This window comes from Scardinius erythrophthalmus (assembly GCF_964197995.2).
Source record: "Scardinius erythrophthalmus genome assembly, chromosome: 2".
Taxonomy (NCBI): Eukaryota; Metazoa; Chordata; class Actinopteri; order Cypriniformes; family Leuciscidae; genus Scardinius; species Scardinius erythrophthalmus.
In genome coordinates, this window is record NC_138222.1 from 51,338,100 (window position 1) to 51,355,086 (window position 16,987).

At 36.3% G+C, this 16,987-nt stretch overlaps 1 protein-coding gene across 2 annotated transcripts in view; it reads left to right on the top strand.

Annotated features, from left to right (window-relative positions):
• plekho2 (pleckstrin homology domain containing, family O member 2) overlaps positions 1 to 15,797 on the top strand; it is a 20,192-nt gene extending 4,395 nt beyond the window's left edge. Inside the window, exons 2-7 of one of the 2 annotated variants that reach the window (XM_081359363.1) lie at positions 2,300 to 2,449; positions 4,218 to 4,340; positions 9,523 to 9,627; positions 10,766 to 10,864; positions 11,556 to 13,192; positions 14,119 to 15,797. In XM_081359363.1, the coding sequence (XP_081215489.1) occupies positions 2,300 to 2,449; positions 4,218 to 4,340; positions 9,523 to 9,627; positions 10,766 to 10,864; positions 11,556 to 13,190 (2,112 nt within the window). In that variant the 3' untranslated portion in view covers positions 13,191 to 13,192; positions 14,119 to 15,797. Of the gene's footprint in view, positions 1 to 2,299; positions 2,450 to 4,217; positions 4,341 to 9,522; positions 9,628 to 10,765; positions 10,865 to 11,555 lie in introns of both variants that reach the window. The other variant, XM_081359362.1, reaches the window with a different exon arrangement.
• The last annotated feature ends 1,190 nt before the right edge of the window (positions 15,798 to 16,987 follow it).

Consider the following 16,987-nt stretch of genomic DNA (forward strand, 5'->3'; position numbering starts at 1 on the left):
TCTTCCTATTTTCTATCAAGTACGTCACTATAAACGTTAAATGAATTTTTAGAAGTCAGAAGAGCCCAAACTTAAGGCTCTATGATATTCTGGTCCCTAGATAGGGCTCGAGTTCCTCCATTTAATACATTTTTCTGGCTCATTTTATCAGCCACCATGTGAAAATCATATATCACGTTTTAATTAGTACAAATTTGTGACAAGTCAAACTGCAAAATGTATCGGGTGTTAATGATCTGCACAACCCCAGTATGAGAAATAGCAATACTGATGGTAGCCTCAGAAGATACCACTAATGAAACTTCTCGCTTTCTTAAATTATCTCATCTAGTACTGCAAGTTCCTGTTTGACTAAAGTGAGGTTAACATGTCTTGGCTTATTTCATGCTTTATTTTGCACTGTAAAACACTGCATGCTCTGCCTCACTCTGCTTTTGAATCCAAATGGGCTCCACTCTGTTTTTTCATAATATGGATTTTTCCGTCCCACCCAAAGACTCACTCCCTCCCTCTCTCTCTCTCTCTCTCTCTCTCTCTCTCTCTCTCTCTCTCTCTCTCTCTCTCTCTCTCTCTCTCTCTCTCTCTCTCTCTCTCTCTCTCTCTCTCTCTCTCTCTGTCTCTCTCTCTCTCTGTCTCTCTCTCTCTCTCTCTCTCTCTCTCTCTCTCTCTCTCTCTCTCTCTCTCTCTCTCTCTCTCTCTCTCTGTCTCTCTGTCTCTCTCTCTCTCTCTCTCTCTCTCTCTGTCTCTCTGTCTCTCTCTCTCTCTCTGTCTCTCTCTCTCTCTCTCTCTCTGTCTCTCTCTCTCTCTCTCTCTCTCTCTCTCTCTCTCTCTCTCTCTCTCTCTCTCCATTGAGCGTGTTGTGATGTTCCTGTGCGCTCTGCTCCAATTTACACACACAAACAGAACGAGAAAAACAAAGAGGCTCCCTCACGCTCCAATCTCCTCTCTCAGCACAGACAGTGCGAGGGCATGAGTAACCTGTTGGCGATGTTAGTTTCCCGGACAGGGCAGTGTGAGAAAGTCCCCATTTTCCTCCCTCGGACACCTGTAACTTCTATAGCACACGCTGCTCTTTCCAAAGGCCCGCAGTGAAAGTGGAAAAACAGCTCAATGACCCTCTAAAGAGACATCCTGAGGAATTTCCTCACATTCAAAATTCCTGGGAAGTCCACTGCAGTGGGGCGCATTTGATTTTATTAATCTAATAATATATGCAAAACTTTATTCAAAAGGCATACAACTATATTTGCCTGTATCTTGTCTTGATGGTTAGAACAAGATTTGGCTTCATAAACTAGGAATGGCTTGTTCCCACAAATGAAAAGTTGTTATCTAAAAAGGAATGATCAGATGTTATTTTTTAACAAGACGATGTTACTGCCCAAATTACAAAGATAATCAAGAAGTGGCTTGTGAACAAGTCCATCAGGCTCATGTTTTGGCCTGGTCAGAGTCTAGATTTGAACCCTATAGTGAATATTTGTTCCACATTAAACTCAAATTAACTGGGAGACACTTTTCAACTACTTGAACAGTTTGAAGCCATTAACATTGATTGGAACATTGAACAATTCTTGTTAATTTCCTGACTAGTAATTTGTGATTTAAAAGGTTAAGATCATTAAAAAAAAATTGCCCAGGAATGTGTTTTCAGTGTTTGTTTTAATTTCAGACAATTTTTTTGTACATTTGTTATGTTTTGACATTTTTATAGTTTTAGTTTTTTTTTTTTTTTTTCAATTAGTCATTTGAGTGCTTTGACATTCAACAAGGCAACATTTATAACTGTCAGATAGTCTTCATTTAGTTTTTAACTAAATGCTAAATGTTTTAACTAAAAACCCGTTATCAAATACAGGTTTTTTTTCTGATTTATTTCAATGACTAAAATAGTTTTCAATAGTTTTAGTTTAAGTCAATGATAATAAACCTACTTCAATGTTATTTTTAAGGGTGTTCTCACAAGTAATATTGCACCTTCAACGTTTAATTTTAAAGGTTAGAAGTATGCTGAATGATAAAACCAGATAAGATCCTCAAAAGTCGTGAAAAGGCTGTGAAAAATGAAACGCAACAGATGTGGAAATAAGGCGTCATCCGTCCCTTTTATTTATTAAGTCTGAAAAGGTGTTGAAGGTCACATGAAACCCAGACCTGCCAAAAATGATAATCTATCCGCTACATGCAAACCTCCCATTTCAGGAATGTTCTCGCTGGACTCAGATCTCAATGCATGCCAAGTCAAACTGAAATGTTGGTTCACAAAGAAATGCTGATTCCTTATTCCTTGGCAAAACAGGGTGTGAAAGAGGAGCCAGCCAAGCCTAAAGAGGTGAAGAGCGCTGGGAAGGCGGGCTGGTTGAAGAAGTCTTCAGGGAAGTTCTTGAGCAGCTACAAGGACCGGTACATTCAGCTGGACCGAACAGTGATTGAGGTCTATGAGAATGAGGTAAGTCTGCTAAATCATGATAAAACCTAGACTATGAAACAACAACCCTGTTGTACTTCCATAATGTGATTTATTTCTGAGTAAAATATAATATTGCACAAGAAAAAGGACTGGGACTTGATTGTATATCCATTGAGAAATGGATTGGATTGTAAAGTTTTCATTCCCTTTGCTAAAACAATTTTTTATTTGTAGCTACAGTATTTGGCTGTTGGTTAACATTAAAGGGATAGTTCACCCAAAAATGAAAATTCTGTCATCATTTACTCACCCTCAATTTGTTCCAAACCTGAATGAATTTCTTTCTTCTGCTGAACACAAATTAAGATATTTTGGAAGAATGTTGGGAACCAAACAGTTGTGGGGCAACATTGACTGGTATGAAAAAAAAAATACTATGTAAGTCAATTGAGCCCATCAACTGTTTGGCTACTGACATTATTCAAAATAACTTCTTTTGTGTTCAGCAGAGGAAATAAACTCACTCAGGTTTGGAAAACATAAGAGTGAGTAAATGATAGAATTTTCATTTTTGGGTGAACTGTCCCTTTAAGCATAACATTGGTTAACAATAGCCTCCTCTGTCAAGGGAAATGGAATATGGGAAATGGAAATGGATTTTGTCCCCATAAGAATAATGTGCACAAGTTTTCTAGAAAGCTAGTTTTTGTTTTTGGATGGATCTTTACTGATTTCCATCCCAAATGCAAAGCAGAACAAATTTAGATTTATCATTAGCCATCTATGCTTTATCAAGTCATTTAAATTGTTCTTTTCTCTTCCAAGTTTTGAGTTGTTTTGGTGAAATAAATAGTTTCACAACAGTGTGCTAAAACATCTACCTTCACTTGAGGAATGAAGACATACCACTCCGTAAGAAAGCAAAATCACAAATGAAATCACTTAAATGTCTTTTTTTCTTATGTGACATTTTTTTTAGTCATTTTAAAAATGTTTTAAAAAATATTCTGCCTTAAAACAGCTTGAATGTAACTCTACCATTGCCTTATTTAGTATATTTGGTTTTATGAATATGCAAATTAGCCCCGCCTCCACTCACTCACACCAGCCCAGAGATCCACTCGTTGACGATCACATGTTGACGTGATTGGTTACAAGGTAGTTTGTGACGTCAGAAACACCAGCGATTTCAAACCGTGTTTTTGAGACTGTCTTTGGTTCACTGCAGTTTTAAGGAGAAAATACTCAGCAATGGTGTTGACTTATGAATTTGCACATGGTTCGTCTTAAAGCATATTAAAAACACCACATAGACATATAAACAATATTAAAAACATGATTTTCACCACAGGGGGACTTTAATTATTGAAACCCATGAAAATTCTGTTGTTTACTCACCACCATCTTTTTAAATCCGTATGACTCTCCTTCATCTGTTATTTTTATCAGAATGTCCAGGCATCTTTTTTTTCATACAGTAAAAGCGAATGATGACCCACAGTGGTCAGATTTTTGGATCTGTTATCTGTTCTCAACACACACACACAAATGTAGTAGACAAGTCATAATGACTATTTTTAGTCTTAATGCAGTGTGAACATTCTGCTAACTGTTTTCTATGAAAGAGAGTCAGTCATACAGGTTTGAAACAACATTAGGGTGAGTAAATGGTGACAGAATTATAATTTTTGGATGAACTATCCCTTTAAATGGATCGTAGCTAAAACTACATGAATTAGCATCTTTCGAATAATAACATTTTTTGGTTTATCCTTTTACAAATAGAACACTTTTCCCTGTCGTGCAGGAATTAACAACATGCCTGGAGAAAGTGGACTTGGACAACTATGTCACTTGTCACGAGTTAAAGAGTCCCTTCAAGAAGAAACACAGGCTGGTACTAATACGAAGCCCCAAGAGCGGTAACAAGGTAATAATTAACATTTCAGCACAGTACAACGTCAAGTAAATCAGTCTACCATTCTTTTTGTATGTGATATAAAGAGTGGCTCACATTAGGATTACAATGCAATGCACAGTTGGCGATGGCTGGCTTGCAGTTGTGACGTCATTAGTTCAATATGGCACGCACTAGAGGCACACACTAGGTCATTGTACTGAGTCTAATGAATCAGACACATATCTGAACGGACACATGACCAATGATGAGAAGGTTACTCATGCCTCATGCCCTGTGCCACTTCACTGATTTCACATTTACTGTAAATAATGACAGAACGCGCATGTGAAAGGTCGGCTGTTGCATGTTCAAAATAGCTGAGTCGTGCTTGTCTTTGTCCTTGGTGTCAAAAATTGCGACACTTATAAAATGTAAGATAAAAATTGATAAACATCCTGTGGTACAGCACCTCATCCAGGGTTATCTTGTTCCATGTTTCAGATTTTTCATGTTTTATCTTGGGTTAGTAATTCATATAAGTATGTTTTTGGCACTGTACTTCATGATTAGCACCACAAAGGTTTCATAGCCCAGTTTTTCACATGTTTCTAATGCTTTGTTAAAAAGGTTTTTAAAAAGTTACAATGTTAACCCACTCATCGTGAGAAAAGCAAGACAACCTTTAGCAGAGCATCACTTCCTGTCCTAGCGTTTATATATTCAAAAGGCAGAGGCAAGATTTCCTGTGTAACCTTGCAAATACTTGTGGTATATCAAAACAGCCGCAAACCATCATATTTTCACTTTCTAGTGAAAAGTGGATTTTCCTCCATAGACTATATGTAGAGTGTAAGTATATTGTAAAAAAGTTGCTTTGATAGGTTAACTCAAAAATGAGATGTAATATTATTTTTCTTACACTTTAAATAAGTGTTATTTTAGTATTATTTATATACTTTTAAAGTATTTATTAATATTTTGAATTCGCTTCTATTTTTATATTTTCAATTTTTGTAAACATATGTGCTTATGTTATTTTTTATTTAGTACTTGAACTTATTTTATTTTAGTTAGTTGGCAACTTTTCAAATTTTCTCTTAATAATGTATGTAATAATGTAAATAATTGTAAATATTGAAAATGACAATAATGTAAATAATCATTGTTTATACTTCTTTTAATGAGCGCTCCAGATGGTTTTACCAACTTATAATTGTATTTTAAGAAATTCAGAAATTGAAAGCTTGTTAATAATAGAAGAGGCGTATTGAAATCATTGTTTGTATGAATTGCATTATTAATGTATTTTTGAATAAATTAATAGATGTGTGAAAAAGAATGTCACATAATTGACCCAGATACAGTTTTAAGGGCAATAAATGTTTAAGCATTCAAATTCTTTTTTTGTTTTGACAAAAAGATATATATGTTTTTTAAAGATTAATTTCACTTTATGCTTGTAGACTGCTGGATCTTGTTACTGTGTGTCAAACTGTTGTTTCCTGGCACATTAGAGTTGGTGGTAAATGATGACTTCATCCTAAGGGAGTGACATGCACGTGATACGTCATAACTTTTGGACATACACTATGTGTCATACTGCTCTATGAGCCCATATCTCTTACAAAAAGAGATTTTATGCTGTAAATATTTGTAGAATTCTTTAGCATATTCGGTATATTCAGTGTTTACTATACGTGAATCCATGTGCTCTGAATCTAGAGAGTCTTGGAGGTGGGGAGAGGACTTTAGAAATGCGGAAGATACCTAACAGGCGAAATATGCTTTATTACTAACAGATGACGAGAAGCGTTGGCGAACTGCAAAGAGCTCAGCAGATGTCAAGAGACTTCTCTAGAAGAGAAAATGTGTGTGTGTGTGTGTGTGTGTGTGTGTGTGTGTGTGTGTGTGTGTGTGTGTGTGTGTGTGTGTGTGTGTGTGTGTGTGTGTGTGTGTGTGTGTGTGTGTGTGTGTGTGTGTGTGTGTGTGTGTGTGTGTGTGTGTGTGTGTGTGTGTGTGTGTGTGTGTGTGTGTGTGTGTGTGTGTGTGTGTGTGTGTTTAAAGAACAGCCAGACCATCATGTCACTTTTTCCTCTCCTGAATATTGTGACCAGCCAGCTGAATGAGTCAGACACCACAGCCTAGTGTTTTATTTTATAATTAAACTTCAAGTACTGTAGTTCTTGAAAAGAGTTTAAAGATTTAAGAGATTCCAAACCCTCCTGTTTCACTTTTTCTTTGAATATTTTAGGCACACCCTACTCTAAGAACATAAATCTTTTCATTTTTTATTTTTTATTTTAGGGTGAAGTGTACTTCGGAGGCTCATGCTGAGCCTGGCAAAATACAGGATGCTAGACACACTTCATATAAACCTAACACAGCTCAACAATGGGACATAAAAACAAACATCCTATGGACTAATCACTTTGTTTTTTTAGTGATGTTTCAGTATTTCAGTATTTAGGGATGTTCATTGCAAAACAGAAACTGGATACTTGATTAAACCTTCATAGAGTACTGAATATATTTGTTAAAATGTGGTCTGCAGATAATGCATGTGGTCCACCATAATATTAGGTGTGGGCAACATGACATTGAATCCAGGGTTATTTCAGAATTTTATTTCTTAAGTCAAGTCAAGTCAAGTCAAGTTTATTTATATAGCGCTTTTCACAACACAGGCTGTATCAAAGCAGCTTCACAGCAATAAATTAGAACAATACATCAATGTTTGTTTCTAGTGGAACGTCTACGTTTGGTAATGCTGATCAATAGTATCGTTGATTGATTAATTAAATTAAATATCCCCAAATGAGCAAGCCAAAGGCAACAGTGACAAGGAACCGAAAAACTCCATCAGGTGACCTAATGGAGAATAAAAAAACCTTGGGAGAACCGGGCTCAGTCGGGGGCCAGTTCTCCTCTGGCGTTTATATGCTAGAGGTCGGATTTAACTGTAAGATTAAAAGTATTATATGAATGCCTGGCTGAAGAGATGCGTCTTTAATCTAGTTTTAAACTGGGAGAGCGAGTCTGAGCAACGAACAGTATCCGGAAGACTATTCCAGAGTTTTGGTGCTAAATGTGAAAATGCTCTCCCTCCTTTGGTGGATCTGGATATCCTAGGTATGACCAAAAGCCTCGAATTTAGTGACCTTAAAGAGCGCGATGGATTATAGGGCGATAGAAGATCCGTTAAATAGACTGGAGCTAAGCCGTTTAGGGCTTTATAAGTCAGTAGCAATACCTTGTAATTAATACGGGACTTTATAGGTAACCAATGTAGTGATGATAAAATCGGTGTTATATGATCATATTTTCTTGATCTAGTTAGAACTCTAGCGGCGGCATTTTGGACTAACTGTAGCTTGTTTATTGAGGATGCAGGACAACCGGCTAATAACGCATTACAGTAATCTAGTCTCGAAGTCATGAATGCATGAACTAACTTTTCTGCATCAGAAACTGATAGCATGTCACGTAGCTTAGCAATGTTTCTAAGGTGGAAAAAGGCTGTTCTTGTTACATATGAAATATGATTTTCAAAAGACAGGTTGCAGTCTAATATAACACCCAGGTCTTTTACTGTAGAGGATGAAGTAACAGGACATCCTACTATGTTAAAGTTGTATTGTGAGAGGTTTTGTGGGTGGTTTTTTGAACCGATAATTAGTACCTCTGTCTTGTCTGGATTTAATAAAAGAAAGTTACGCGTCATCCAATCTTTTATATCTTTAACACACTCTGTCAATTTGGATAATTTAGCGTTTTCATCCGGCCGTGATGAAATATAGATTTGAGTGTCATCAGCATAACAATGGAAACTAATTCCATGTTTCCTTATAATATTTCCAAGTGGCAGCATATATATTGATAAAGATAAATATAAAGATAAAGACGAGTTAATAATATTGAGTTAATAATATTGAGGAGAGGCTCTTCCACTATAGGTAACACTTCTTTCAATAGTTTAGTTGGTATAGGATCTAGTAAACATGTTGTTGTTTTAGATGAAGTAAAAAGTTTATTTAACTCTTTTTGTTCTATAGTTGTAAAGCACTGTAATTGTTCTTGCGGGGTGATAATTGAGGCTGAATTATAAGGCGCGATTGAGGATTGAACGTTTACAATTGTGGTTCTGATGTTTTCTATTTTCTCAGTGAAGAACTTCATGAAATCATTACTACTAAACTGTAATGGAATATTTTGTTCAGGAGTCATCTGTTTATTTGTTAGTCTCGCCACGGTGTTAAATAAGAACTTAGGATTGTTATGGTTGTTTTCTATTAGTTTGCGGAGATGCTCAGCCCTGGCCGCTTTTAGGGCCTTTTTATAACGTGACATACTGTCTTTCCATGCGATTCTAAAGACCTCTAAGTTAGTTTGTTTCCATTTACGCTCTAAATTACGGGTTTCTCTCTTTAGAACACGCGTAGTATTGTTGTACCATGGTGCTTTACTTTTCTCTCTGACCTTTTTTAATCTAATGGGCGCAACAATATCCAATGATCCAGAGAGAATGGTGCTCATAGTGCTAGTTAATTCCTCAAGTTCATCTGTTTGTTTGGGTTCACTGAGCAGCTGAGACAGATCCAATAAGCTATTTGAAAAATGATCTATGGTGGATGGAAGGATTGTTCTGCCTAATCGATAACGCGGCGCAGCATGATATATTACAGGAGTACGTAATATGCAAGTTACCATGTAATGGTCAGTGACATCGTCACTTTGTGGAATGATATCTATATCGGTTGGATCAGTTCCATGTGATATAATTAAATCGAGTGTATGATTAAATCGATGAGTTGGTCCGGTAACGTTTTGCTTGACCCCAAAGGAGTTTAATAAATCTGTAAACGCAGCCCCTAACGCATCATTTTGATTATCTACATGGATATTAAAGTCTCCAACAATTAATGCTTTATCGAAGTTAACTAATAGGTCTGAGAGAAGATCTGCAAACTCTTTTAAGAAATCAGCGTAAGGCCCAGGCGGTCTATATACGGTAGCCAAGGCTAGAGATAATAGGGATGTTTTTCGAACATCTAAGAGCGTAACATTTAGTACAAGTACTTCAAAACTTCTTAAAGAAAAGTAAAATAGGTTTAGCATGTGCAACTGAAGCTGTACTTATTTTAATGTTTTTTTTTTATGTGTATGCATATACTATTTTCAAAGACTTCATCTAAATTTGTTGTGTTCATTTTAGGTCCAAGATGTCAAACTTCAGGCACAAAATCCGGAGGAAAAAGAAGCCTGGATCAAGGCACTCGCTGAAGGAATCAATAAGGCAAAGAACAAAATTTTTGATGAGGTACTGTTCATTGTTCAGCTATTAAACTTCCCTGTGATATTTGAAGACACTAATATAAATAAGGCCATGCCACAGGGCTGCCAACTTTTGAGTTTAGCTTTTGGGGGGGGGGGGGGGGGGGCTTTTGGGGGGGGGGGAATGGGAGTTTGCAATATGCAAATATTGCATCACAATAAGTGTAATTGTGATTGTCAAAAATAGAATTTTATGAAGTTTAGTGACAACATGTTACAATGTTTACATTGTACAATGACTGGTAGCCTAGTATACAGTTTTTATTATTGCTTGACAAAAATTTCAAGATTTCAATTCCATTCTTGTGATTTGATTCCGATTTTGATTCAATATTGACTAATTTGGATACATGTTTATTTTAAATTTTATTTAAAAAAAGAATCTCACCTAATGCTGTAAACATAGAGGGCCCAATCTGCTGGTATTATTAAAGGTTCAAAATAACAAATTAAATTAAATATAATGCAGTTTTTGTTATAATAACAATTATTTAATGACATAAGTAAAAATATAATAAATATGTAATATAGTGCTCAGCAAAATCTCTTCTTTAGCTATTTTTTCTATTCAATTAACATGCTATGGTCATTAAATGGCTTTCCTGAGGTAAATGTAACGTTATGTGACATAATTGTTCTCCTGCTGTTATACTGACCTCTTTCCGTGGTTGAAAAACACTAATTGGTCGATATTATGTATACTTTCGGTAAGTTGTACTGCATCTTTATATTAAAAAGTAACAGATGATCGGTTCACGTGCACTTGAACTGAGGCGCTCAGCGATCTGTCACGTCACATTTACAAGCGGCAAACGTATTTTTGTCTGAATTTCGTAATAAAATTGATGGAATCTAAGAGCTGAGGATTAGTTTAATATTAAAAGTTTTTCTGTGCGTGAGAAAATGGATGTGTGGCGTGAGAGCGTGTGAAAAGTGTCAATTGCGTGAGTTTTTTTTGCATGGCATCAGGGCTGCCAACTCTCACGCATTGAGCGTGAGAGTTGGCAGCCCTGATGCCATGCAAAAAAAAGTACCAATGCTTACATTGAATCCATACATGAATGACTATAATTACAGTTACTTATACCAAGCTAGCTGCTTATTTTTTATGTTTTATATCTCAGGTAAAAGTTGATGAAAGCTGCTCATTAGAACATGTTACTCGGACTCGACCTAAGGGGAACCGTGGAAGAAGACCGCCAACAAGGATACACATGAAGGAGGTATGATATAATTGTTTCAAACATACAAAAAAGCCTTTTAACATTTATCATCCCTGTTGGAGGATAATTAGGGATGCATAGATACAATTTTAGCCAATAAATGGCTAATATCAAATTTTTATAATTCGTCTAAAACTATTAATTACAAAAATACTGAAAGATAAAATAAATGCTTTTAATAAATTAATAAATGTATTGTTAATTTAGGCGTCACACAACAGCATAATGTAATATAGGGTAATAAAGGAAATGAGCATGCACAATAAAATATGCAATATTGAGTTGTTTAATGCTTTTGAAGAAATCTCTTATGTTCACCTAGACTACATTTATTTGAACAATGAGAATTCTTAAGATATAATATTACAATTGAAAATATATTTTTTTCTATTTTATTATATTTTAAAGTGCATTTTTTTTCCAGAAGCCATTAGTTCAGTCTTTAGTGTCTCATGATTCTTCATAAATCATTCTTATATGCTGATTTGCTGCTCAATAAACATTTGTTTTTATTTTCAATGTCTTAACTGTCACTTTTTTATAACTTAATGCATCCTTGCTGAATACAATTTATTTATTTTTTTTATCGTACTGACCCAAAACTTTTGAATGGAAATGTATGTATTGTGAATCCCTGAGTACAATAATCCAGCAATATCCTCTAAATATACTATTCTGGCTATTCTTACAGGTTGCGAATGTCTCAAGTGATGGAATATTGAGACTGGACCTTGATGGTGAAGTTATCATGCCGAATGGAACTCATTGCTTGAATACAGAAGAGGATAAACAGACTGAAACTTCTAAACCATCTGTGACAATGAACAGCATTCAAGAGGAGGGCATCGATGAAGAGTCCACTCCTCAGAAGAAAGTTATAAAGCCACCCATGCCGCCATCGAAAGACAACAAACCCTGTGAAATCCATGAAGAGGATGAGCCCAAAAATGAGGAAGCTGCACCGCAAAAGAAGATTCTAATGCCACCGATGCCTCCATCAAAGGAAGCTAAACCCTGTGGATCTGTTGATGGGGCTGCTGTTGAGGAAAATATCTCAGACAGTAAAGCAGAGGTTGAAGCAGATAACACTGACACTTCTGAACGAACCTCCTCCACCAAGAGCGTCCAGCCCCCTAATCCTCCATCCAAACATATGAAGCCCAACCAACCGGTAACACCAGCCACAGTCACAACAGAGGAAAAAGAACCTCAAGAGAAAAATGAGGAGGTTGACGGTGAAGGTACCAAAGTGAATGGAGCTTCAAACGAGAAAGAAGACCAGACCAAGTCAGAAGAAGGAGAGACCTATGTCGTATCCAAAAAGGTAATGAAACCACAAGTAGTCATGTGGGATTCACCCTCTATGCCATCAAAAGAACCTAGTGCTGAACAAGAAGTGAAAATTTCAAAGAAAGACTCAGACACCACTGGAGAAGTGGCAACCTCAGAAGAACCTCGCCAACTTAATCTTACTCCACTTTCGACCCCTGAATCTGTAAAAAAGAGTTCTGGTCCCCCTGCTCCACCCAAGAAGAAGCCATTTAAGGCACCTGCCAAAAAGGAGGACACTCCCCCACAAAGTGGCCCAATGGTCCTTACCGACACCACCATTTTGTCTTCAGAAAAGGTCTCTGAGCAGTCTTCAAAAACAGATGACATCAAATTGACGATTCCAGAACCCAAAACTGAGCCTGTTGGTGATGTGTCAAGCGAAGAGTTGGAGGAGAAGTCTTTAGACAGTGGTCAACACTCAGGAGAAGAGTCTGAGACTGGTGAACAAGTTACGCCGTCCTCCCCAAAGCTCAAAGGAAGCTCCCAGGTACTAGATTTAGAGACCAGCGAGGATGATCTAGAACCATCTGACAGCAAAGGGAAGAGTTTGGAGGAGCCATCGTTAAAAAGCCCGTCCACCACCCCAGAGACTTCAGTTCCCAGTGCAAATCCAACCCCAAGCCATTGTGCCAACAAGTCCCTGTTTCTCTCTATGCCTCTCAAGCATTCTTCCAAGGCTCGCTCCTCATCTCTAGGAGACCTCCTTGCGGAGAACGCAGAGAAGGTGGAAATCGAGGGAAAAGAGATACCAATTAAACGGCATGGAAGTGACATGAAGGACTTGCAAAGCAAAGTGTCTTTTGAGATAGAAGCGACGGGAGAGCTGCTGAATTCAATCGCAACTGGACAGAGCGCAGAGGCGGAAATGAAAGTGGAAGCAAGCCCAGAGATCTTGCTCAATGAAGCAATGGAGAAGCTCAGGAAAGCTGACCAGTTCTTACGGGAAGCCAGGAGCCTTAAAGATCATAACAAAAGCAACAGATTAAGTTGGTAATGGTAAGTGTTGGTGGAAAGAACCTATAGGGATGATCTATGCTGAAAATGTTCAGTATGCTAATGATCAAATGCAATTCTTACCCCCATTTTCAAATCTCCAAGCTACTATTTAAACCCCGCAAGGCTAAGATGCCTTACAGTTTTGCTAATGTAGCTACGAAGCCTCTAGACGGTGATACTGCAGGCCTTAGTATTGTTGCTGACAAACCATTTTCTCTCCAAAATAAGTAAAAACTCAAGAGCTAAATTTGTACATGCTACATTTTATTTTGTGGAGAAACAGCTAGTTAGCTCACCTGCTGTAATGTCAAGTGTGTTTTTAGCTTGCTTCAGACTCTCTTTAGGATTTGTTTCTTATCCCATCAATTTCCTAATGATTTTGGTCTTAGTTATATATCGCACTTTGTTCTGTAGATTTGAAGATTTGTTGTACACAAAATGTGTGCCTTATGTATCAGATGACAAATCCCCATAAATAACATGTGCACATAACCACTATTGGGATAAGTTAGCTTTTTACGCTAACACGTTTGTTGAACGGTTTATGTTGTATTTTGAATTTTGCACTGCAACTCCTGTGTAAAAAAGGGGTTTAAAATTGCGTGAAGGGACATAGTGAGCTAGAGCTAGTGAAAATGAGAAATCGAGGAGAGATACCGAAGTGCTTTTTAAAGTTGTGCTAGTATGTTTTGTTCACAAGCCCTAATTTCCCACTTTTAAAAATACTGTAAGCTATTGCAGCCATTTTGCTAACTAAACTGAATTAGACCACCCCGTCCCTTAACCACACATCCTCTTTCCAAAACTCCGCCTTTCAAAGCCTTCTCAGCCAACCCGAATGTGCGCAGTAATTCACAGGGAGGTTTTCCTGAAGATTGTTTTCTGATTGGCTGCTCTCCTGACACTTTTTTTTTTGCTGTTTACAGAGCCAAGACAAAGAGACAAGTGTTTTTCTTAAGACATCCATTTCAGTGATATCTGAAAATAATAATAATAAATTACAGCACCTTTAAACCTTGTTGATCATAAAATACCTAAAATATAATAAATAATGGTTAATCACAGTTTAAAACAAAATATATAGCACATGGATAGTAGTGTACAACATAACTATATATTTCCTGGTCCATGTCTGTTGTGAAAAGTGCAGGCCAGAGTTTACAGTTAGTCTTCTGTTTTGTTGTTAGCAAGATGCCTATTCAGTTCTGAATGATTCAGAGATGTTTTCACCACATTTAAAATTATTCATTTTAAATGTATCAGATATGAAATCATAGTAAAGGTGAAGAGTAAACATTATTCCATGATCTAATGACTACCTAATCTAAAGAATTTCCATTTTACTATTTAAAATGTTCACCGATACAGTTCTAAAGTTTGGGATCGGTACGATTTTTTAAAATGTTCTTTCATAATCTCTTATGCTCACCTAGACTAATTTATTTGATCAAAATACAGTAATATTGTGAAATATGATTAAATTTTCAAATAACTTTTCTATTTTAATAAATGTAAAAATGTAATTTAGTCTTATTATCTGTTACAAACAATTGTGCAATGTTGAAGCCGTGATAGATTTTTATTTTCATGATTCTTTGATTAATAGAAAGTTCATAAATGTCTTTACTGTCACTTTTGATCAATTTAAAATCTTTCTGACCCCAGACTTTTGAACGGTATCGTAGGAGTCACAACTTTAAGTTGAAGCTTCACCCAGTTGTCTTCATTTTCTGCCATTTTCTTCTTCTCAAAGTGTTTGCACATAATGGTAGCACAGCGAAAAGACACATAATCATGCACACACTGTAAGTAAATGTTCTGTCCATTGTGTTCTGTCATACTGATGATGTGGCCACAGCGGTTCACTCTTCACATAGTCTATTAATAAACTACAGATACTAGCTTCCTGCTGCCTAGCCCAATCGGCGTGTCACCTTTAGTTTCTTTACGCAGATATAGCTGGTTACCACAGCCCATATATAAATTTGTTTTTTATAGGTAAACGGTTACTGAGTGTCTGCAAAACCAACTTGTGTAGGAGATGGTAACATCAAGTTAGTTTTACTTCAAATTATTGTAGAATATTCCCATGATGAAAAGTGTTTTTTGTGGTACCATTTTGTTAGATATGATCTTACATGTAAATACTCTTTGATAGAAAGTATAGTCTTTGATAATGAGATTCATCTTAGTTCTTTGTCCTTTGCGCAGTACATTTCTTTCAGCGTTTAATTTCCCTCTGACGTTTCGAATTGTACTCATGTTTTTAATGCTTGGTGAATATTTGAACATTATGTTGTAAATAACACTGCCGCCAGTGAAATGCTTAATATTTAAGTTATTAATGTTCTGACATATTCATGTTTGTCGTCTGTCTAAAACAAAGCTTAAGAACAAATTTAGAATTACTGTTTACTGTTAAATGTTTACTATTGAATTTTGAAGAGGCTGATTGTTATATTATGTCTTACAGTATCTGTTAATTGCATTCACTAACTGGACTAATGTTTTTTTTATTATCTAAATGCATATTAAATGTGCAAAAATGGGAAATAATTGCTTTGCAAGGCATGTCGAAATAAAGACAGAATGTCTTTAATATTCACTCTGTTGTCTGACTCTTTGTGGCTTTTTCTGTCCATTTTAATATATTAAATATTATATGCAGCACCGTTGAAATGTTTGTCATGTTTATGCTTTTTTTAAAAGAAATTGGTGCTTTTATCACTTGCATTAAATTAATCAAAGAAATGTTTCAAATGAATGCTATTTTCTGTTTCTCCAAAACTGTTTGACTTTATACTAGAACGGAGTTGGATTAAGTTTATTAACATTTCTTTCTTTTATACACACTATTTTCAATGTTTGTGTGTATTTCTAATTAAATCAACTGAGCTGCAACAACTGAAATACAAATGCAGTGTTCGAGCTGTATACATGCACCGTCGTACACAAATACTTGGTCGGTTTAGAATTGACTAAAACAGGAAGTGTTTTATATACAGAGCTTTTTTGCTTTTACCATGTTTTTTTTGTGTGTGTGTGTGTGTGTGTGTGTGTGTGTGTGTGTGTGTGTGTGTGTGTGTGTGTGTGATGTTATTAACTGGATTACATAAACAGAGTAAATGTGAGTTACAGGAATCAGTCTGGTGGGTGTGTGTGTGTGTGTGTGTGTGTAGAAATGGGCAGGTATTCTTGTTGTTTAGCCTAAAGAATCAGTTCCGCATTATACTTTAGAATTGCAAAATGTGGAACTGATCAACAGAACACTGCCGGCTTACCACAACTACACAGACCAAAGATAGCCTACCCCTTTTACACATTATAAAAGCCCTAGGCTAACGTTTCAATGTTGCTTTGCAATGTCAAAAGTCAATCTGAAAATGCAACATTAAGATATCAGGAGCATGTAGTCCCGTTGACCAATATGATCCTGAACTTTACAGCGTTTAATATCCACAAATTTTCATTAGAGTTGGTATAATGTTTTTTTGTTACACATAGCATCCTCTATTTCCTCCTTTTATAGAAGTGATCTGTATTGTCCTTTTCATTTTGAAGTATCAAAATATAGTGTAGATAACAGGCCTTGAGTTTCACTCGTCTCCCTCTGCTGGCATGATAGGAGATGTTTTTTGGAACAAAGTCTGCTTTGTTTCCCTTGTGACTGTTTTGTCATACTACAATGTGCACATGAAGCCACGTTTGAAACCGCATACTATTCTAATTTCTACCTATATTTTAAATATTTACACTGTATGCATCTACACATGCACACAGTATAATTATGTGTGA